Source organism: Pieris brassicae, chromosome 13 (genome assembly GCF_905147105.1).
Source record: "Pieris brassicae chromosome 13, ilPieBrab1.1, whole genome shotgun sequence".
Lineage (NCBI taxonomy): Eukaryota > Metazoa > Arthropoda > Insecta > Lepidoptera > Pieridae > Pieris > Pieris brassicae.
The window spans coordinates 2,550,558-2,574,676 of NC_059677.1; the positions used below are offsets into that span (position 1 = coordinate 2,550,558).

At 35.3% G+C, this 24,119-nt stretch overlaps 1 protein-coding gene across 6 annotated transcripts in view; it reads left to right on the plus strand.

Moving 5' to 3' along the window:
• LOC123717624 (protein ECT2) overlaps positions 1–24,119 on the plus strand; it is a 43,376-nt gene that overhangs the window by 3,491 nt on the left and 15,766 nt on the right. For 3 of the 6 annotated variants that reach the window (XM_045673708.1, XM_045673709.1, XM_045673710.1), the window contains exons 3-11: positions 12,658–12,793; positions 13,331–13,543; positions 14,225–14,368; positions 14,837–16,264; positions 17,225–17,356; positions 17,872–18,109; positions 18,843–18,958; positions 20,106–20,233; positions 20,912–21,082. In XM_045673708.1, coding sequence (XP_045529664.1) covers positions 12,658–12,793; positions 13,331–13,543; positions 14,225–14,368; positions 14,837–16,264; positions 17,225–17,356; positions 17,872–18,109; positions 18,843–18,958; positions 20,106–20,233; positions 20,912–21,082 — 2,706 coding nt within the window. Of the gene's footprint in view, positions 1–6,344; positions 6,585–12,657; positions 12,794–13,330; positions 13,544–14,224; positions 14,369–14,836; positions 16,265–17,224; positions 17,357–17,871; positions 18,110–18,842; positions 18,959–20,105; positions 20,234–20,911; positions 21,083–24,119 lie in introns of those variants that run through there. The other 3 variants (XM_045673712.1, XM_045673713.1, XM_045673711.1) reach the window with 2 other exon arrangements.

Genomic DNA, 24,119 nt, shown 5'->3' on the forward strand with positions numbered 1-24,119 from the left:
ACAATGATAAGTCCATATATATTGTGTTACTGACAATATTGTTCTAAATATTATATAAGTAGCTTAGAGAATATTAAATCATAAAATTAATAATCCAGCATTTCCGTTATTTCGCCAGCGTGCCATTAGGGCTCCACACGCGCTTTACCAAGCGAGCTGCGCTTGCGCATCGTGGCGTAAAAACAGTGGACGCACTGCAATAGCGAGGGAGCCCGATCAACATCCTGAACGTATCATAGAACTGAACACGAAGGCCATCGTATGATTTCTTTGCTGAAGGCTTTTTAAATGAAAATTCTCTAAACAACACGTAATAATATTTTTTTCGATTTAAAAGTCGCCGCGTTAAAAAGTAGGGTTATAGAGGCCGTTGTGGTGTTTGTCTACTTGATACGTTATGTAATTCTATTAACATAGCTTTATTTCAAGGTGATTGTGTAATGCTTACGCAAATTGCCGGCCATTTACCAAAATAATGGGAATTAGCACGTGAAATGTGTCCATATTTCGTTTTTAGTGTATATTGTATGACTTATATAGAATTTAATCACGTGCGGAAAGTGTTGGCTGTCCAGATAGATAGACTTGTTCGTTTCGTGAAAGTGACGCGAAGACACGGGCGTGTTATCCTAAATCGATGTGTCAGGCCCAGGAGGCTCTTAATAATTGGTCGTCCTTTGCACCGCCTTGTGGTCGTCTCCATGATGTGATTTGTCCATCTTGTCTCTTGGAGCCTAGCCACGTGTCCCACCCACTTACATTTAATTTTTAAGGCCCTGTCCCAGCACGAAATGCTGTGACAGTGTCTCGGGGTGGACTGCGGTGCGCAGTGGATAGCTGGAGCACTGAGGCGCGCCGGCCCGTAATAACAATTGGTTATGTAAAACATTAAATTAATGCTATTTTATCCTTTTTTTTTCTGAAATGGATTACTTGGCTTGCGATAAAATATATCGTGTAAATCTCAAAATCATGTACTATATACATTTTCGTCATAAAATGAATTCAAAGTGACAAAAATACGCTATGTTTGGATTTTTTTTCTATCGAGCGAAGTTATTTAAATCGTGTATCGATCTTTCAAAATCGATACATAAACTACTCGACTCCACCATTTATTTTTTCCATTTGCCCTACTTCAAGAATCGATGACAAAAAGTGGAAAGAAGCAATGTGCTTTATTGGAGTTTGGCGTATTGATATATATCAATATCTGGAACCAGAGATACATCATTATTCGGTGATGATGGACAAATAGCCCCGGCTCCCTCTCCCAGGGACTGTATACACTATTTGTTTCCATACGTCTATACCTGGAATGAAGGTAGGAATGCTATAATTTTCTCAAATACTCATTTTGCATTATATGAGTCCAGGATTTCTTATGTCTCAAGGTCGACTTCTTACCTATAAACCGACTTAGAACGCTGGGTGGTTGACAATGCGAAATTCATGTAACCGTTATTAGATGTGTGTATCATCAAAATTGTACGGCCATTACTTTCGGTCTTCCTGTGTCTTATTTAATAAGCTTGGTCTTTGGCTATGTCAGCCTACCTCTGCATCCTGATTTCTTTTGGCACCATGTTGTGACCTCAGCATAGGCCTTCGTCCTTCAACGCAAACCTATGTATCACACAACGCTTTCTCTCCTTTCGAGGGCCTTTCATCTTTAACTTCCTTAAAAACAAAATTATCACCAACATTTCAAAACTCACTTACTAAAAATTTCAAAGAATATCTTGTCAACCTGTCCTATGCCAATATAGAAAATATTCTTATTGTACAAAAATATAAGTTTGTCTTATGTAAAATTAATATAGGAAAATACAGTTTATATGTTGCAAGGTAGAGACTGGCTGCCCACAACACAGGGAATCCTAGTGTGGGGGCCAGTCCACTTTACTTTACCTAAATATCCTGCATATTGTGTATAATAAAGTTTTAAAGTGTAACTTCTTTATCGGTGTTGGAAAAAAAAACCGTCACATTTTTTGGTTACGCGTCACATTTTCCCGTTACGTATCTTTTTCTTGTCCCTACCACGGTTGATTCGTAGAGATTCGAAGCCATTAATAACAAAAATATATAATAACAATAAAGTTTTAGTAGTAATAGGGTAAAATGCAATAATTGTATTCATTTCTCTGATAATAAAAGCCTTTTGTCAAACTTTATCTTATTTAACTTTATTAAACCAACCATATTCAGGTCTTCTGCATGGCAAGATGCTAGATCTTGTGTCGCTTCAACGTTTTACGTATGGGTCTCAGATTAACGTATCTGTTTCGTGATCATTTAATTTAATAGGCAAGTAGGTAGTATACACTTCAGCGAGTCGTTCGCTGAAGCCTAGACTAATTAGTGATTATTTAATAGACGACTGTGAGTACAGAATCCTTTTAATAGAGTTTGAATGTATTTGCAAAATGTTGAATAATTTATTTCTATTAAAACTCGAGACTCGATCGTTTGTGAATGTTACAGAATTAATTTCAATTGATGAGATGAATTGTTTATTGTTTTGAACGGTCGCCGAACCGCATTGCCGCTTGCTTTATTAATTTTTAACACGTTTTTGGCCCAAACTCTTCCGATGTGATAATGCGGTAGATTTGGAATGCAGTAGAAAATTATACAAGGTCTGTCGGATTAGGAGGATTTTTGATGACATTTTTGTGACTAGCTCTACTATATGTAACATACAAATTGTTTAAATTTTGTTAAATATTAAATTATTAATATAATAAGAGCCGATAAAGTGTCTAGTGAAGATGGCGCACCAGTACGACCGTAGATACCGGCAAACTTCTTGAGCATTAAACAAGGGAGTGGGGGAAAGTTTGCGCTTCGTACACAGCGCGGGACACAAACGTCAACTGATTTACCAATCACGCGATCGACACCTCACTCTCCAAGTGATACCTAAAAATCGCTTCAGCGCAGGCAAGGACATTTGTTCAAGATGTTTGCCGGTATCTATACTATGCATGTAAACACGTAAACAAACGTCAAGGTATTTTCGTGTAATCACAATTGCGGATAGTGTATGTGTATTTCGTTTAAAAATAGTTTCCGAAAAAATTAAACTCTATGAATTACGATTAGACAGACGTAGGCATTATTTACAATAATACGTGTCACGTGACTGATGTAAAAAAATCTATATTTTTAATCGATTTTTTGATAAATTACTAAATAAAAAATTTACTTCTAAAACGAAACACTAGACAAAAGTAAATATGCATGCATACACACTAAAACGATTGATTCACTACTTTTTTTCACAATGAAACTAATATAAAAACGGTTCTTTGAGTGAATATTTTTTTATATATAACCGTGCAAATAGTGCACCTGTTGTTAAGTGATACCCATTGACACTCACATTATATATATCACATCATAGCGAGGATAGATACAATACTGAGCTGTGTTGGCCTAGTGGCTTCAGTGTACGACTCTCATCCCTGAGGTTTAGGTTCGATCACCGGCTGTACACCAATGGACTTTCTATGTGCGCTTTTAGCATTCGCTGGAACAGTAAGGGAAAACATCGTAAGGAAACCGGCTTGCCATAGACCCAAAAAGTCGTCGGCGTGCGTCAGTTACAGAAATCCAGACGTAAAAAGGTTGTAGCGCTAATGATTTTTCATTTATTTAACATACAATTCTGGATCTATTTGATATTTTAGTTGATAATTAATGTCATGCATTTGGAGCTTTTAAAGGTGAAAATTAACTGTAAATCTACTGAATTTCCGGTATGGTGATTCATTGATATGTTTGGAAGATATATCATATTATAATTTATAAGGAAATCGTTTCAAAGTAACGCACAAAAGATACGCCAGTGAACCGTATTGGAGTTATTAATTGTTCGTTAAATTCATGCTTCTAAGAAATGTATCTGGGCGTACTCAATTGATATTATGATTATTTAGATGATTTTTTTTTATAAGATTCCGAATTTTGAACGTTTGTATGGGCCGTTTAGGTGATGCAGATAAGCTTTTTTTCGGGAGGCAAACGGGCAGAAGGATCACCTGGTGTTAAGTGATACCGCACATGGAAACTCACATTGCCAGAAGGCTCTCAAGGCTTTTTAAGAATTGGTACGCTCCTTTCTTGAATGACCCTAACAGGAATTGGTTCGGAAATGCTTGAGTGGGCAATTGAAGCTTCAGAAATCTGGCTTAGTTGAAGAACCTTATGTTCAAAATGTATTGGTATTGGTACCTAGTGAATACATGGATTTTGTGTGCAGAAAAAATGTGTGCGTGTACTAGTGTACACACGTGAGAAGTGAAACTTCTTTATGACCTTATTTTTTGAAAGATGATCTACTATATGCCACTTCACAGAAATTGGTTTAATAAAGTTAAATAAGATAAAGTTTGACAAAAGGCTTTTATTATCAGAGATATGAATACAAATAATACAATTATTTCTTTTTACCGTATTATTACCCACTAAAATTAATACAGAATTTTATTAATTATAATAGAATTATTAGTATCATTGTTATCTTTCTTATATATTTTTCTGATTAAGGTCTTCGAATCTCTTCGAATCATCCGTGGTAGGGACAAGAAAAAGATGGCGCGTGACGGAAAAATGTGACGCGTAACCGAAAAATGTGACGGTACATTTTTTGTCCATCGCCGATAAAGAAGTTTCACTTTAAAAACTTGTATTGCTTGATTGATGCTTACAAAGAAAATACCGACACAATTTGTAATGTGTTTGTGACTTGCCACGAGATGGCGCTGCCGGTACAATCACTCCCTGTATCAGTACCTACCCGATTGATGGTTGTATTAACTAATAAGTAGTCTTCTTTAAGAATAATATTCTTCATATGCTCCCACACTTAGCGATATATTTGCAGATTATAGATTATAGAACATCATGTTTATATGTATTTTATTTATATTGAATTGATGTTCGATTGTCTCGATGGAATATAAATACTAAATAGAGATTGCTGGAGCGATTTGGCTTGAAATATTTGTATCTCGTGGAAGTTCTAGTAAGGTTTCAATGTTGGGAAAAATTATATCGGTAAGAATTTTTTTCAAAACCACAACTTTTCCTAGTTGGAAAATCTTTAGTCTCTTTTAGAAATTTTGTATTACGTATTGAGACGAAGATATGATTGATACGACGGTTCACCTTTTTCTTTTTGTATGAGGTGAAAATGCTGTTGCGCAGGCCCGCGCCAAGGATATCGAGCTTGACGCGGGGAATGTGGGGCTGGGTCTACACTCAAATCCCTCTGCTATTCAGAGGGGTAGCGAGACCCGACCCACTAAAAACACCTCAGCCCTTCACACGCCCTTAAGATGGGCCGTCGGGGTTCGCCAGGCATTCTACCCAAGGGACGACGGTTCACCTGGTCGTCTAGTAGTATTATATAAAGTCATTCGCCGCGTTTGTTTGCGATCAACTCCAAAACTTATGCATGTACTTTTTTCACCAATATGTGTTCAAAATGCAAAATGTTTCATGAGGAACGAATCCACAGTGCCAGTTTTAACACCTCACCGTGGCCATGACAATAATATTGTTAATACACGATATCCAACGATAAAACCATTCACATTCAACCTTTATTGTAAAAATCATAAAGCGCCAGAACTCACGCGATAAAACCATAGATTATATTATGTGATGATGACGTGACCACTATAACTTCGTCGTTATATCTCCATCAAATTTTCTGCTGGCTAATCGGGGTGTCTCGGCAGCGCTCCCAAATTGTTGGTTTTCTAGGACCAGTAAATGCTCAGAATATAACGAAGACGAGGACATGGAGTCGGTGCAGGAAAATAAGTCAAGTGATTTGTCGTGATTATATAAAAAGCATGTATTCGAGTTCTTTAAAGATTGCATTCAAGTTTATGTTATATTATATTTAATTAAAGTACAAAACCTCGTTCTAATTCTTCCATTTGTCTCACATCTTGGCTCCTAATTTCTTTAGTCTTCCCAGGTGGGCGTCCTCTATTTTTTCTTGTCCTTCACTTCTTAACAAACTAAGGTAAACACCATGAGTCAGGGAGTTAAAGAATCTTGAAATACATTTAACAAGTATGACATATTCTTTTCGTCAACCCTTGTTCCAATTATAATTACGCTGTGTAAAATATAAAATAAGTTACAACGCCGCATTACTAAGAATTTTCATCCATTTTGACGTTGAGAGAACATTTTGACAGTACAAACTTCACACTGACAGTTAAAGTATTTGACGTTTGGAGTTGTAAAGACTTTAACCTTTGTAAAGGTAGTGAGGAATGCCGCGGCGCGGTACTGCGCCCGCCCTTGTTCACGCTCGACGCTCGCTATTTTCGGCGAGCATTCCTTGTGGGATGTCTCTATACTGAAAGCGTCTTTGTTAAATTTACAATAACGCGGCTAAAATAGTTTGTGAATCAGTTTATATTAGTGTATTTGTCTAAGTGAAGTGTTGGTGATGTGTGCCTCGGCCTGATTATGGGACCTACGAGATTACCATCGACACCTGAAGAGGATGAGACCAGGTGTGACCTCGTGGCCAGGACCCCGGAACCGTGTGAAATGTAAATATAGTGATTATAGGTAGTATAAGCTGTGATTATATATAGTTAATTTACAAATCGATAACATGGGATTTTTTTTACTGCAGAGAGCGTTCATGTGATTACAGATGATATCTTTCTTTATTTCTATTATGGCAATAGTTTTAACTTTATGCCAGTTTCAGGTAAATTTTTTTTTTTTAATGTAACTTTTAAGGAGTGAGCTATTTTATTTATTTTCTATTATAGGCTATGAAAATTATGATTTGAAAAACGAACGAATAAACTCGAATATCTTTTGTTTTTTACGCGTGTAAGGAGGTTTTGTTGTTATTTTTGAAAAATATATTTTGAAAATCGAACGATTTTACTCCAATGTTTTGGTTTTTTAGATTAGACGTTTTTAGACAGTTTTGATTTGAAAATCGAACGAATTAAATTATATAACCAGTATTTTCGTGAAGTGGTTTCTTTTTTAATAAAAAATAAATAGGAAAGAGGTTTTTCATTTTTGTACTCCTGGAGAAATTAAATTAAGAAATATATATTTCTAGTCTGCCGATTTGGCTAGGGCTTTGTATTTAAAGAGAAATGTATAAATGTCAATTTAAAGCGTGTTTTACTATGAATTAAATACACTAACCCAATTCTCGATACATGTTATTCATGTGACAACTCGCATTCCGCGGAATATATTCGTCAGAACTATTTCAATCTCTCGAAAAACGTAAATATTGTTCAACGTCACAAACCGCGTCATACATGATCTATAAACATAACCTTTCACGGTTTAACGCGAACTTTAAATCGCATCTACGTATCTGTTAATATTATATACATTTTTCACATCGCACCAGCTGTCTATTGAAGTATTTCCGAACCAATTCGACTTAGGGTCCTTTAAGAAAAGAGCGTACCAATTCTTAAAAGGTCGGCAACGCACTTGCGAGCTGTACCTACTTAACAACTATATACAAACCTGGGCGTATTAACGTGACGGTCCTCACTTTGATTGGTTTAAATAAGATTTGATTTTAACAATACAAATAGTATTGAGTGAGATTTAGTAACAATACTAAGCGCTAAGCGTATGTCAAATGACACAAGGGAATCATAATTTGAATCTTAAAGACAAGAAGGAGTAAGCCTGGAACGGTGGAATGGTTCCACTCTAAGCCTAAAAGAGTTTAACGGCTTGAGTCAAAATTTACTTGAAGGACTCTTCTCAATAAAACTAAAAACAATTTTTTACTGGAACGGTTCCAATTTACGACAAAAAAATTTACGTTGTTTTTTTAATTTTTAATTTCCCCATATCAATATCAAACAGACTTATTAAGTTATAAATACTTTAGTCATCTTAAATGTTCTACAAAAAAAAAAGAGTTGGTTCAAAGTTAAAAAGGATGTCTATATTTACATCCTTCCGTTACATTCGGACGGGAGCCGGAAGTCGTAATATAATAACAATTAATCACTGTTTCTGACAAATGTGTATACAAAGTCTAGTTACGGGTAGCGTGCGCAACTCGCAATCAATTAACAAGGCTTAAATAATGAGCAGTTTAGGCATGCGCGTGCGACTCCCTGGGATTGTGATCTATGAGCGCAATTTACATTGGCTCATACGGTAAAGGCGTAAAGCCGTGTTTCGATTATGCAAAGTGGAAAAAACAACTTGTAAACAAGTTTCAATTTACATTAAATTAGGTTCAAACTAAACAACACTCAAGTCAAGTCAAGCTCATTTGAAGGCAAGTTGCAAGCGCAATCGCATGCGCGTGCGCTCGTCTACAGAGTGTGGTTACAGTGGTGGCAGGATTATCTTGATAAATTTGTACTAAGTGGGATACAGAGACAATGATGTTTATATTTCATAACTTATAAACGCTGTACTAGGAGAACTAATTTGTATGCAAGCTGCAAGTTGAAAAAAATCGTGTTTCCAATTCAAGTCACATGCACACAAGTGTGACGTCATGCATGCATTGCAAGTACTTGCATAATGGAAAGGCGGCTTTGGACCCGAATCGTTGCGGCGTGTGTCAGGCACTGAAGACTACGTCTTTATTAGAAAAATACAGATATCTGAGTGAAGTTTAGCGTGCTTGAATATCTAGATTATACTAAAGTTGGTTAATTCTGTCAATAAAAACTAAGAACCTTAAAAAAATTTATATAAAAAAAACATGTGTACACGCGTTAGAAGTTATACTTCTTAGGCCTCATAAGATGATAATCGTTTGTAGAAAAAACGACACTAACAATAGAAAAAAGATATTGAATACATTGAAAGTTTTATTATAACGCATTATCTAGTTAAATAAAGTTTATTACAAAAAATATATATTTCTACATAATTAAAAATTATGTCCTTTTTTATTTTAAAATGTTGATTAAGCTAACTACAGGGGACGGTGTCGGTTTTTTGTCAGGGTGTGCGCGCGCATCGTAACAATTTACCCTCATAATTTTTCCCTAACGCGCGAATCTGTTTAACTACAAAAAAACTGAATTGTTGTATATATGTAACTTCTGGGTGTCGGTTTTTTGTGACGGAGTGCGCGCGCGTCGTAAAATTGTAATGTCATAATTTTCCCTAACGTTCGAAAAGAAGTATAACTTCAAGAACTAAAATATATTATTAAACGGAGTCCCTTTAGGCAAGCCAAGACATCCAGGATACTGGCTGCGTTCCCCTTTCCCATTACTATCTACTAATAACCACTATTCGTGCAGGCCAAGAAAGGAAAAAAAAACACTATTGACACGAATCCAAAAAATATTATTAGAAATAACTTTCTGGCTTTGTCCAAAATTTTATTACTCTTTTCATTTTTTTATTCTTTGATTTTCTTTATTCGTGCACTCCCACGAAGAAAGAAGAAACTAGACGAAGAAGGTATCAAATAGCCACTTCCTCGTGTCTATACTTTCGTTTAACATAGTCACTTATGCTACTTTAGCACAAACACGAAAGCCCAAAAAAAATAACCCAGTAGGTCACCACTGTTCTAATAGTAGCTAAAACCTTTCCTGTAGTTTTTGAATTTATTTGATATGAAAAAAAATCCTAAGTTTTCTCGTGTATTACGCAAGCGGTTTAACAGGTTAATCGAAATAGGATTACGGCGTTTAGTGAGGCGTCAACATAGGATTCTTAGTGCAGTTGTAGGGTTTCGACTTCCGCATTCGACATCATACCGTTAATTAGTCATTATTTTACACGACGACCGGATCTAGTGGTTGCTTCAGGATTAGTCAAACTTGGTTTTAAAAGAACATAGGCAAATTGTTAGATTCGTATTTTATTTATAAACTCATTTATTACTTGAATCATTCATCCACGTTCACCAAAGATACAGATACCGGCAAACTTCTTGAGCATTAAGCAAGGGACTGGGGGAAAGTTTGCGCATCGTACACAGCGCGGGACGCAAACGTCAACTGATTTACCAATTACGCTATCGAAACGTCACTCTCCAAGTGATATCTACAAATCGCTTCTGAGCAGTCAACGACATTTGTCCAAGAAGTTTGCCGGTATTTATATATACACTTAAATTTTTATACAAAAAAACTAATATTTTTTTCAAGTCTTGTCCAACTGGCTTCATCGGTCTCTACTCTCTATTTTGAGCATTTTTCTATCAATCTGTGTGCAACAGACAATGAGGAAATTCAACTTTTAAACACTGTTACTAGATGGCGCTACGTACACTATTTATATATTAATAATTAACTCTTGACAGTTATTGTGCCCTTGGTTTATTACAAAATAAAATCTATGTATATGTATAACTTAATCTTCACAAGAACGAACGAAGATTACGAACGAACTTATGGTTCTAAATTTAAATTTACTGCTAGTTCTAAAACCAAGGGCGTAGAACGGACGTGAAAAATACTCTCCGTATTAACCATTTTAAAACGCCGTTAAAAGTCTTTTGTAATAATGTTTTGAATGGGATGTCATACCCCTGATCACATTTCATGGAAATTAATTATAATAATTAATATAGATATATTAACACAACATATGGTAACACTGAAATGTTTGAAAATTAAAAACGGCTTAATGTAAAAAGTTGTCAATAAAAGTGTTTTTCGAAGTAATCTCCGTTCCTCTCTACGCATCGTCGCATTCGATGGAACCACTGAGAAAAGCAGTGGGCCCATTCTTCCTTAGTCTTACTCTTCTATGGCTTTTTCGTAAGCTTTCACCGCATATTCAGGCCTCGTGAAGCGAATACCTGCAATAGTATCTTTAGTTCTTGGGTATAAATGAAAGTCACAGGGCGAGGTCAGGACTGTATGGCGGATTACTCATTATCTCGACACCAAATATTCACCAGTCAATGCGAAGGTGTTTCTGGTCGTCGGTTAAAGTATGGGGATTTCATCTGTTACAAAGCTTCTTGACGCCTAAATGTTCGTGTAAGATTTTTTGAACTTGACTCATACATTGGTAAAAGCAAATACTCACTTTCTTATTTTCCTCTATCGTGCGTCGCACAGCACTGATGTTATCTTCAGTAGTCGCTGTTAAAGGACGTCCCTCTCGCTGATCATCATTGTGACGTCGTTGCTACGTCCACGCTTAAAATATAACTGAAAATTTTCTCGCGTTAAGTTCCTTTTTACTTGTAACAAAAGTATTAGATTTGCCGCCAATTCGCAAAAACAAATGACTAATGAATGCAATACATTGGGTTACCAAAGAGTTCTAAAATTGAAATTCAAAAAAGTTTTCATTAGCAATGTTTCTAACTGGCCAGTTCTAAACATTTTCAGTGTTACCCGCGTATATGTTATAAGTGGACTTTGTGAAAACTTACTTAATCGATTCGTTTAGACAGCATTGCGCTATTACCAAGTTTATCCCTGCTTGTCGTGCCTATGTGATCGGACCAGCCGAGTTTTTAAATGTACCATAAAGAGTGGTTCGGTGTATCCTCAGGTATATAAGGCACATAACACGACATATACATGACTCCAGGTTAATAACGAATACAATTGTCAGTCGTAGGGAGAAAGAAGGAATTAGTATAGGAAATATAAGGTTATACTGTAATTAATACTTTGCCTTAAGTGAAGTTACATATTGTCCATACGTACAAACACCTGCAAATTATATGGGCATACTATATCATGTTATAAATCTAAATTGTTACAAATAAGAAACAATTCATATCTTCTTCTTCTTATCCGGTACACTCTTGACAGAGCGGTCGTGATGGCTGTGTAGTAGTGGTGTTAGAAGGGGCAGATATGATGCGCTTCACGACGTTTCGCCATTGTTGCCTATTAGTGGTCTTCCTGCTACACTCATTGAGTGAACCTCCTACGGCAGACTTAATCTGGTCAGTCCAACGCGTAGGTGACCTTACGGTCTACTCCCGTCCACCTACTCCTGGACGACAAGGCGTTCTATGGACTGAACACCACGCCGAGATACATGTCCGAAGAATGTAAGGTTCCGAGATTGTACAAATATACAAAATAAAATACCAGAAAATAAGTAAAAAAAAGCGAAACAGTCTATATGAAAACCAAGGCGAAATGAAAAGTAATGTGGCGACGGGCCGTGTTAATAAATTATGGAATCGATAATATTTAAAAAATTAACAATATGAATTTCGAGCCATGGCTCTATTTTTAGGTCGCGAGTTTTGTCCCCCATATAACGCGGTATTTACCTCCTATAACGCGAACATTTCTCAAGTTATATTTCTGTGGTGTGAAGTTTATAATGATTTGTTTAGTCCATAATTAGAATTGCGTACCTTTGCACCTGTTTCAATTGTGTAATATTAAACGAAATAACTTAATTAACATCGTGTTAGAAGAATAGTTAAGAAACGAGAATACTCATACAACGTGATTTTTTACAACGCGCTCTGTCATAGCTACCTCGTTATAGGGGTGATAACTGTACTATAACTAATAGAAACAAAATATATTTCAAAAGATTTCTCACGATGTTTTTAAAGGAACGTCCTGGTATCTGTGGTCCTTAATTCCCTGATACGCCACACTATAGCCTCCACTGTTAACACTATATTAATGGAATTATTATAATTCTTTGTTCCAGGGTGCTGGGTCCCACTGCGGTGCTCCAACTGGCGCAGCGCGATGAGCCACCTCCAGCGAACGCACGTCCTCTATACTCTTTGGCCATGCGAGGAGCTGTTATATGCTTCTCGGGTTTTCGAAAAAAGGATGAACTTGTAAGTTTAATCGTATTTTCAATTTAAAAAAAAAAATGCTTGTTCCTAAAAAGCCGACGCACTGGCGAGCCATACATTTGGTATAGCTATATATTCTAGAATTAAACAGCTAGTTCGCCGCCTCCCAATGAGTAATCCAACTCTACGTCCTCAGCTCCCACATTGTATAAGTGAAAATAGCGAAATTGCAGAAAATCTATTTCCATCTTCCCCCCTATATCAGTCAGTCCTACTACTGGTTGGAGGCTGCGAACTGGATGGCTGAATAATTTTTATATTACGTGCAATTTCAACGAAGCTGTTGGATTGTAAAAATAATTTCTAGGACATGCCTAAACCTTGAAAATTTGTTAATCCGCCACTATGCCTATTAGAAACAAATAAATGGTCACGAAACAGACACAGAAATGACTGTAGCCATGATCAAAGGCCAAAATTCTTAGGATAAAATTCTTTGATAACATTAACCACAATAAATTACGTAGTTATCTAGTTAGACAACTACTTGTTGTTAATTTATTAAGTTTGATTTACCAGACGTACCTTATAACGCTGATACACTACATGGGAGGCTCAATACGGAAGGATATGTCGAGTAAAGTTACCCATTTGATAGCGGCTGCCGCGACAGGCGATAAGTATCGATATGCCTCGGGCTTTGGGCTCCCAGTTCTGGCGAGATCCTGGGTTGATGCATGCTGGGAAAGACGGGATGATCCCGCCTGCCTGGCCACTGATGATGCTATTATTGTAAGTATTTCTTTCTTTATTCATCAAAACGCAGCAAGATTCATGTTTATTAATGGCGGTATAACTACATTACATTTACACAGAAAATAAACTCAATTATAATATTTACGAACAGACTAATTGATTGTATGTTTATTAGTTTCGTATCACCTGGACGTCCGTTGTTCCACAACTGAGCATAGGCGGTTTTTACGCACCATCACTATGTGGAACCAGCTGCCCAAGTATTTCCGAACCAATTCAATTTAGGGTCCTTCTAGAATAGAGCGTAGCAGTTCTGAAAATGCCCACGCAGTCGTGAGTCCTCGGCAGTGAGTGTGTCCATGAAACAAAAAATACAAAATTAATCAGGTCATATTATCTATTATTGTGATTGAGTTATGAAGCCGCGACTGTGTTGGTTTTTAAAACAGTACCAACAATTATTGTTTATAAAATAAAATAGGGAATAAAAAATTGTCCCAGTTTAACTAAATTAATGCTACATAATTATTGTTCTTTCTATCTGTGTTGTAAATAATGACTTTATGCTGTCATATATTCGCAACCGCCAGAGACCGTCATGTCTAGCGGCTTCCCTCATATATGTCCCCAGTTATTGCTACATAAAGATTTTCTTTCTATTAATCACTGAGTTGACTCTCTCCTTCTGTTTGATGATTATGTAATGTTGCCTTTTAGAAAGAGCATAAGTTGCGAGTATTCGCGGGTGCAAGGGTTTGTTTTGTGGGATTCCCCGAAGATGAGACTCAGCACATGGCGGAGGTCCTTGCGAGTAATGGTGGTGCGTCATGCCAGTTGGATGATCCTGACTGCACTCATGTCGTAAGTATGAAATAAATGTTCTCAATATGTTGTTTTTACCAAAGATTTGCGCAATTGACTCTAAAATTTATCTGGTTAAATGTTAGTGTAAGTCACATGCCACGTAGTGCGATATGGCTCAGTAGAATTGTCATTTATTACTTTCCTAGAAACATGTCATTAAAAAATATCTAGTTCTCATATTTGCAACCTCAAACGACTTTCCTCTAGAATTAGGTTTTGCCTAAGCATTGACGTTGCCCTATCCTACGGCTTAAAGTCGACCCATTGTCTAGTTTTTGTTTCACTGCTTCAGAAAATTCAGCTTTATCATATTACAGCACTTTCATATTAGCGTAATTCACACATTGTGTAGTTGCTTCCTCTTAGTTCCTTCAATAGTTCCAAAATTCTGTGGCTTACGATATTGCATGAAGATTGGAATGGCTTCATTACATCATTGCTTGGTGTGTTTCACACATGTTTCAGGTTATGGCCAATGGGGAGACTTTCGGTCGTTCGCTTATCCTATCACCCCATTCGAATACCCCTAACTCAAATATCCGCTCAACTCCCACAAGACCTCAGACCACACCAAAAACCTCCCTCTATCGGAGACTCTCAGCACGTTTGTCCGGTTGTCGCTCTAGTCCAAATAAACAAAGCAATACAATCGAAGATGAAAGAGAAAAGCGTTTACAAAACGCAAGAGATAGGTTTAGAAAAACAAAGAATAATAGTTGCGAAAGTAAAGACGTGACCAGTATTAGTAATATCGAGCCCGTAGAGGCTAACGTAGGTAGTGAAAATGAAATTGATAGTATAGATACACGAAAGTACGAAAATAGCGATAAAGAAAATAAGCATGTGCCACACATAAACAGAGCACCCTTCAAAGACAAAAGGGAAGTGTTTAAAAATAAATCTATGAATATATTCAACATTGTAGACTGTTTAACGGAAGCTGGATCTTTGAACTCATCCCTAACAAAGAGTCTATGTGATTTGGATTACAAAGATGAAACTGGGTTTCTGTTACCATCGTCAGCTGAATGTAACTCGACAACAACAATATCATCAGCTAAAAAGAGGAGTCGCAACTCAACAGACTCTAACATACAAGTGAGTCCAATAGATGCTGCGAATTTATCACCGGATAAAACGGAAGACTCCACCTGGAAGTCAATCAAAAGACTGAAAATTAAAGACTCTTTCAAGTTTAAGAATAGACCGACGATTTTCAAACGCACTAAAAAGGATTCAGTGACAAAAGTAGCGGGGGATATTTCTGTGGAACCAGTTAGCCCTGATAGTGTAAAGCCCACGGACCCAGCAGGAGAATTTGTAGCATCAACATCGTCGCCTATTAGAGAAGATGACAACACATCCATATGTTCAATGAATCTCAGCAAACAGTCCAACATCTTTGACACTTCCTTCACATCCATGAAAAGCTCGAAAACAGTGAAGTCCAAACTACGGAGAAGTGTGAAATCTTTCACGGCATCGTTTAGAAGCGAGCGAAAGAAGAAATACGAGAAACGCGCTGAACGTAATACAGTGGAAGTGGATCCTTCCCACCTCGTTGATTTGAAGAATGTGTCTACACCAAAAAGAGATTTGGATGATATGCATCTGGATATATCACCAGTGCAAGTCGATACAGTCGACAGTACGGATATGAGAACGCCCAAAGTGTTGACTTTGGATGAGTTAGACGACTCTGCGATATTTAAGACGCCGCATAGGGTTGTAAGGAGTCAGCGTCACTCGATATGCGGGGATGTTAAAGCGAAAAGTGGGAACATGTGTTACGAGAGTCTCCCTTCCTTGTCCTCTGAAGCGGTAACTTGCAACGTGACGCCAACTTCGACAACCATCCGTGACGCTCGCGTATCATGCCTTGGATTCTTGCCGGTACTAACCTTCATTTAATTCAATCTACTAAATGAGCTTACTAAGGGCAATTGAGCTTTCGATCAAAATACCAGTCATCACATCATACCAATCTTCGGTAGCGTTATCTAGTATACGAAGTACTAGATTTTATGACATAGGCATAACAGATCTTTCCTTTGATAGTTTAATAGACACGAAATTAAAAATTCGCGTGCGAATATGTTTGACAAGTATTAAAATTCTTTAATGGTAAGACTATAACTAGAAATATCGTAAATAAAACATATATTTGTTTGTAAAACATATCAGCGCTCCATGGGATAATTTGGAGCTACAAATGTTTATTTAAATATATACATAATACAGTGTAATCTTGGTAACTCGAACCTCGTTAAGTCAAAATCCTCAGTAAGTCGAAAAAAAAATGACATTCTCTTCCGCTGAAATCGCGTTTTTAAATTATTTGAGTTTGAGGAGTTTGTAACTCGAACACATTTTATTTCATTGCGAAGTATTGATCATAAAAAAGCAGACTGTAAGTCGTAGTTAATAAAATATAATGACGTCTTACTTGAACCCCGAAATAACAGCAATAAAATCGAATATGAATTTTTGGGCTCGTGGCTCCTATTGTTTTTTTCTTGTACACGTGCAATGAATGTATTCATACAATTGAAAAATACACTTGGATATCGCGTTAGTCGTAATTTCACCAGTTCAAGTTTCAAGTTCTTGTTAAGTCGAAAATTCGTTAACTCGATTTTTTGCATTTCCCTTGACATTCGAGTTATAGAGATTTCCCTGTATAATGATTTTTCGTCTTCGGTATAAATGTCGTTTGACTTATTTTGTACGCAATTGGTGGATAACTTATAGTGGGCTAAGGATGTCAGACGGACTGATATTTTGATTTTAGTTGTTTAGCTTTCTTTTGAATTAATAATGGCAGGATTTTATAGATGTTTGTAAATGTTTTAGGTTGTGGATGAACATAACACAGTGGTGGTTCCGGACTGTTCGCAAAGCATTCACATCGTGAAGGCCGAGTGGTTCTGGGCGTCTGTTCAGAACGAGGAGGCGCAAGATGAAAGGGATTATTTGTTCAAAGATGTGAGTTTTATAAATATCAGTATTTCTCAATTATTGTGATTGAAGTGAAACTTCTTTATCGGCGTTGGAAAAGAAATTACCGTCACATTTTTTCGGTTACAATAAATCTATTACAATTAATGGAATTCTGCAAATTTCTTCTTAGTAATAAGGTAAAATGAAATAATTGTATTATTTGTATTCATGTATAAAAGCCTGTGTCATAATAGCCTTTTGTTAAACTTTATCTAATTTAACTTTATTTAACCAATCTATAAAATTGCATATAGTAGATCATTTTTTCAAAAAATAAGCTCATAAAGAAGTTTCACTTCTTACGTGTGTACACTAGTACGCACACATTTTTTATAATTACAATACATGTCTGTTTACGGTTACAACTGCCAACAGATTTGGACAAGAAAGTATAGATTTGTGTGTTGTTTGTTTACTATATTTATAATTTTTCTTCGTATTCCTTCGCAAATATATATATTAATGATGTAACAGAAATATAAATATAATTAAATTTACAGTACCTCGACGAGATATCTCGCCGTTCATCTGTAGGCAGTTCAATTCCAGTAGAAGAGAACACGGAACGCAACGTCGCGGGGACGCCCGCGCACCTGCGTATGCGCAAGCGCAAGTTGCGTGGCGGCGATGCGGCGTTGCATAAAAGGAGGTCGTCCGTTGGCGATGCAGTTCTGCTGAGTTTATCTGGGAATTTGTTGGATTGCACGCCCTCGCCGGATGGAAAGCAATTGCTTGAAGGTTTGCATTTAGAATATAAATTTGTTAATTTAGTTATTTTGTCCTTCGCCTTTTTAAAATCACAAAGTCGTTATTCAATTTCTACTGTCTATGCTTAAAACAATCTATTCTGTCTATTTATATAGAATTTTAGGGAGCGTTCAAGTGTAACGTCACGCAATTATTGAAGATTCTTGACCTCCCCTCCTCCTCCATGAAACGCGCCGTAACGTTTCTGTATCCAATAGTAAAACGTTTCGTGACCAACCCCAGTGGCTCTTTAAACCTAAAACTTACCATTATGTGGTGTAAAGTACTCGAAAGTCGAAAATAATATTAACAATAACGCGTAATTCAATCCCCGCCCCGCATCGTAACGTATTACAAGAGGACCCCCCCCCCCAAATACTTGAACGCTCCATGATGGTAATTACAATTATTTGAAATAAATTATTTCTGTAAGTGAAGAATTCATTTATATCATTAAGATAGAAGAACATATACACATATTATGTGATCCACATTAGGATTACAATCTTTGGCTCATGATTATGACACAAAAAAAATCAGTGACTAGCCCTCTCTATGTAGTCTAGATGATGTAGTGTAAAGATTTTTTAAGAATTTGCTCAGAATTGAGCGTACCCAACATATGTAGTTATCACATTCGAGCAAGTTATATCTGTTATGTTATTTTAAAATTTAGTCACAAAATCCTTTTTATAAATCTATTTTACTGTCTTTATTTTTTCAGAATCAGAAGTCCCAGATAATGTTGTCCGGAAGTTAATGTCACCGAGGCAACAAGTGTTTATGGAATTATTGCAGACCGAGTCGAACTATGTTGGAATACTACAAACGATTGTCGCAGTAAGTTTATATTTTATTTGTGACAGACACAGTTTTGTGTTTGTTATTATTTCTATTAATTATATCAAACTAGATCTGTGCCAGTACTGACTCTATTGTAACTTCAATATCACCCTTGGGTTTTTAGAATAATAGATAACAGATGGCGCTGATATGTCGAATGTTTTATTTATTTGTAAATTCTATAACAATGTATTCGCATAAATTATACAAGAAAATATGACATAACAAATTTTACACACATACACACCAATTATATTGGAACAGTGTACAGCTGAAATGTGTGTTTAATCTTTATATGTATTGTATGTCAGGAGTATCTGTATAGTATATGTAATGTATGTATGAGCAAGCTGCATTAGATAACTACATATATGAGAGGGTGAGATGTAAGAACCTAACAACCCTATGGATCCCTAAGCCCTACAGATGTACCCTAACACATAAATAGTGAATATATAAATAAGTACAGGATGTCTGCACCAAGAGACCTAAGGTAATAGACGGAGCCCTACGGGTAGGATCAAAGGTTCGAGGTGGTGGGATTATCTCAAAGCTATCGGGCAGACTCACCACGATAATTAAGGGCTTGAAGCAGTCTTCGCCACTTTGAGAGGAAGCGAGAAATTAATACGATTTAGAATCTCCATGGAGTTATTGATAAACTTTATTTAACACTGATGAGTAATTAATGTTTGTCCTTTGCTACTAAGAATGTTTATTTAACACAAGCAAGTGTCCAATAACACTGCTACACCGATCCATATTTTGATTACATTTTAAATAAATGTTGAGGATATGCAATGCATAAGTGATAAGCATATAAATTCCCCAATTACCTGTAATAAAAAAAAACACGGTTGATATAATTGAAAATTAAATATGTTGTATGTGTATATGTAATTATTAATCAAAAAAACTCAGTACTACAAGGAAGATAATCTGTTCTCATATGCTTAACTGGCGTGTATTGACACTTAGGGGCCGTTATACACCCACACATTGTCTATGCTTGAAAACGAAATATAATTTCGAGAAATCTTTTCCTTATTTTTGTTGACGAGAAATATTTCTTTCAAGTCACCAGTTCAGTTAAGTCACTAATTCGTAAGTTCTTCATTTTTCTTATTAAAATTCAAAATTACAGATGTTCAAGCAACCGCTGGAAGAGATGGCAGAAGAAGATACGAATAATGGCAAAAACCAGGCATTGCTCAACAACACAGAACTCAAGATTATATTTGGAAACTTACCACCGATATATGAACTGCATCAGTGAGTTATAATTATGTCTTAATCTCAGTTTTGTAACTTGGCATTAGTTACATAAATATATTTTGTACTCTGATATTTCATTCCGTAGAATTCTGACATTTCATAAGTGTTGGTACTAAAAAAATTGAATAAAATAAACTACGTATTTTTTATGTTTAACATACGAAAAGGTAAATCTTAATATTTACTTACTCAAGTGACCCAATACAAAAATAACAAATATATCAATATCACGAACAATATATAGAATTAACTTTAATTACTTACTTTTTTTCTTTAACTGGCATCACTGACTAATAATTCCAGGTTTAGTAATAATATGTTATATTTACTTGTGAGTTTTTTTTACTGTTTCTGATGAAAAGGGACGTAACTATCACTCGCCGTAAAGCCTCTTTTAATACATTTACCAACAAATTAATTTTCAATGTATGTATAGAGTCAGATGTTGTGCTGCAATTGAAAAATGTGCCAGGCAAAAAAGATTTGTAATCTCTTACATGTCAAAAAGTCATAGCTGTCTGAATTCTACGGAATTAAAAATCAGAGTATAGATAGATTTTTTATGAAATCTTTAAATATCTAACTAAACAAGGTAAAAATTTCTGATATATTAATGTAAAGTCTCAGATATGTGTGTTATGAAGTTAATTTTGAAGCGGGTTAAAAAAAATTCAGACGCATGTTGGAAGAGCTGAAATGGGCGCAGGCGCACTGGAGCGAGGAAGTCAGTATCGGGCGTCTCGTACTCCGATACACGCCGGATATGGTGAAAGCCTACCCTCCCTTTGTCAACTTTTTCGAAAACACCAAGGAGATGCTGCAACAGTGCGACCGGGAGAATCCCAGGTATATTTTCTATGACGAGCTGTGTTTTATTTTTATAGAAAAATAAATTATTTTGAAGTGAAACTTCTTTAGGCGGCGCATGAGGGTAATTAATTAATGAAGATGGGCAGCGTTTTTGTCGAAGAAAAGGGAGAGAGCGATTGAGACCGATTGAGAGAGAGTGAGAAAGGGAGATCGAGATATAAACTTTATTAAATTGAGATATAAAGTTTATTTAATGGAGATATAAACTTTATTAAATTATGATATAAACTTTATATAATTGAGATATAAACTTTATTTAATTATGATATAAACTTTATTAAATTGAGATATAAACTTTATTAAATTGAGATATAAACATTATATAATTGAGATATAAACTTTATTTAATTATGATATAAACTTTATATAATTGAGATATAAACTTTATTAAATTGAGATATAAAGTTTATTTAATGGAGATATAAACTTTATTAAATTATGATATAAACTTTATATAATTGAGATATAAACTTTATTTATTATGATATAAACTTTATTAAATTGAGATATAAACTTTATTAAATTGAGATATAAACATTATATAATTGAGATATAAACTTTATTTAATTATGATATAAACTTTATATAATTGAGATATAAACTTTATTAAATTGAGATATAAACTTTATTTAATTATGATATAAACTTTATTAAATTGAGATATAAACTTTATTAAATTGAGATATAAACTTTATTAAATTGAGATATAAACTTTATTAAATTGAGATATAAACTTTATTAAATTGAGATATAAACTTTATTAAATTGAGATATAAACTTTATTTAATTATGATATAAACTTTATATAATTGAGATATAAACTTTATTAAATTGAGATATAAACTTTATTTAATTATGATATAAACTTTATTTAATTGAGATATAAACTTTATTAAATTGAGATATAAACTTTATTAAATTGAGATATAAACTTGATTTAATTGAGATATAAACTTTATTAAATTGAGATATAAACTTTATTAAATTGAGATATAAACTTGATTTAATTATGATATAAACTTTATTAAATTGAGATATAAACTTTATTTAATTATGATATAAACTTTATATAATTGAGATATATATACTTTATTAAATTGAGATATAAACTTTATTAAATTGAGATATAAACTTTATTAAATTGAGATATAAACTTGATTTAATTATGATATAAACTTTATTAAATTGAGATATAAACCTTATTAATTCGAGATAACAACTGAACTAGTCAAACGAGTAACTATTGCACATGCGCACTTGTAGCAAGATTAGAATATGTTTCATACAAAAAGGCTAGCACGAGAATGTTAAATTACAATTTATGAGTGGGGTCAAAACTAAATGGCTTATATTGGCTTCAAGTGTTCGTTTACGCCTCCATAACTACACGCAATACTCGTCAAGCGAGTGTGCTTATCTTGCCAAAGCCGCGTACAAATTACTTGAAGAAGTCTATTTATTTCATCAATTACCGTCTAAAATTTGTAATATTAGCGTGTTAAACCAATTCAAATACATATCAAAATGAGCCTATCCTATTTAATCTACTAAATTAGGACGGCTGATGGCCACTTGTGTTTCGTAATGTGAAATAAAGTTCTTTAAACGTTACAACACTCTGGTTTGAATTTTTTTCAAAGGTACATCGAATTTCTTTGCTATATATACCAAAGACATTATTACTTCTATATATTTTTTGACCTTATAATTGCAGTTTTAACAAATCGTAGACCAAAATTTCAAATTATATCTTGGTCACATAAATTTCTGCGTTAAAATAGTATAATCTAGGATGAGCAAGTTATATATTGTTACGAGCTAGGGGATCGGATAGAAAATGCCGTAGATTTATTCAAGGGTTTATTTCTTGGTAAATCAATGAGGAATTTATGGGCACGAATTAATTGCAGAGATGCACTAATAACACACAAAAACACAGTCACTAATTACCTCACTTATGCACACTTCACACTGTACTTTATCACTTGTATTCACTTTATTCGCACTTTATCGCTTCGGTGTTTCTCTCTTGTTATCGCATTCAAAACTAAAGGCGACTAGTCGCGTTTCGGCTCGCTTATATATCCCTGGGTATAGTTCTAAACAATATTCGAGAACTTTCTAGGCGGGCTTGCTACTGAGTAGCGATTGCACAATTCTAGAACGTCCGCACTCTTTGTCTCTTTCGCACGTTGCTCCGTCCTAGTCGTACGGCGTTCTAGAGTGGTGCTCAGTCTAGTTTCGAGAAAGTTCTGATCTTCTCTCTCTCTCTCGTATCATTTCGTCCTTGTCTCACACCTAGAAAGTTCGGTCTAGAATATTCCTTCATCAAAGGGGTATACCTAGGCCTGAAAACGCCTGAAAACGGGTCTCCTGAAAACTGCACCAATCGACTACACATGTTCTGTAACTGACTGAAAAAAGGTTTCAGCTTCCTGAAAACTAGGGTAACATTATGGAAATTACAATTTTCTAATTTGTTATTGACCCTCTCCTGAAACGGTCAGAAATCATATTATAGCCTGCTGAAAAGTTCTCTAACTAGTGGAAAAATCTAGAAACATGGCAGTCCACCCGTCTTCGTACAACAATATCATAAGCATCATTGTCGGTTGTAATACCGTAGCAGAAATTAGGGCTACGGGCGTTTACTGCTACATCCTACAATCTCGTAGCAATTGGAGTTGTAGCCCGTAGCGACTTTGTAGGTTAATTTTCGAAGGCCTTATGTAGATTCGTATATTTACAGTCATTTATTCGCTCCAAATCTCGATCTTTGTCTTACATTACCGCTTAAGCCGTCTAACAATGTAATTAATTATTTTTAAATCCATTGGAATGTTGCAACTTTGCCCCGATTACCTCTACCCTACTATGTCTTTCTTTGAGGTTTTAGGGTATGATTCACTAGAACTTCGTATGGATTCAGCTTTCATCAAATTTAGTTTAATCATGCTGAATATGAGACTGTACGTTCGAGACATAAAGTTTTTGCTGTGTATTCGGCTCGCAT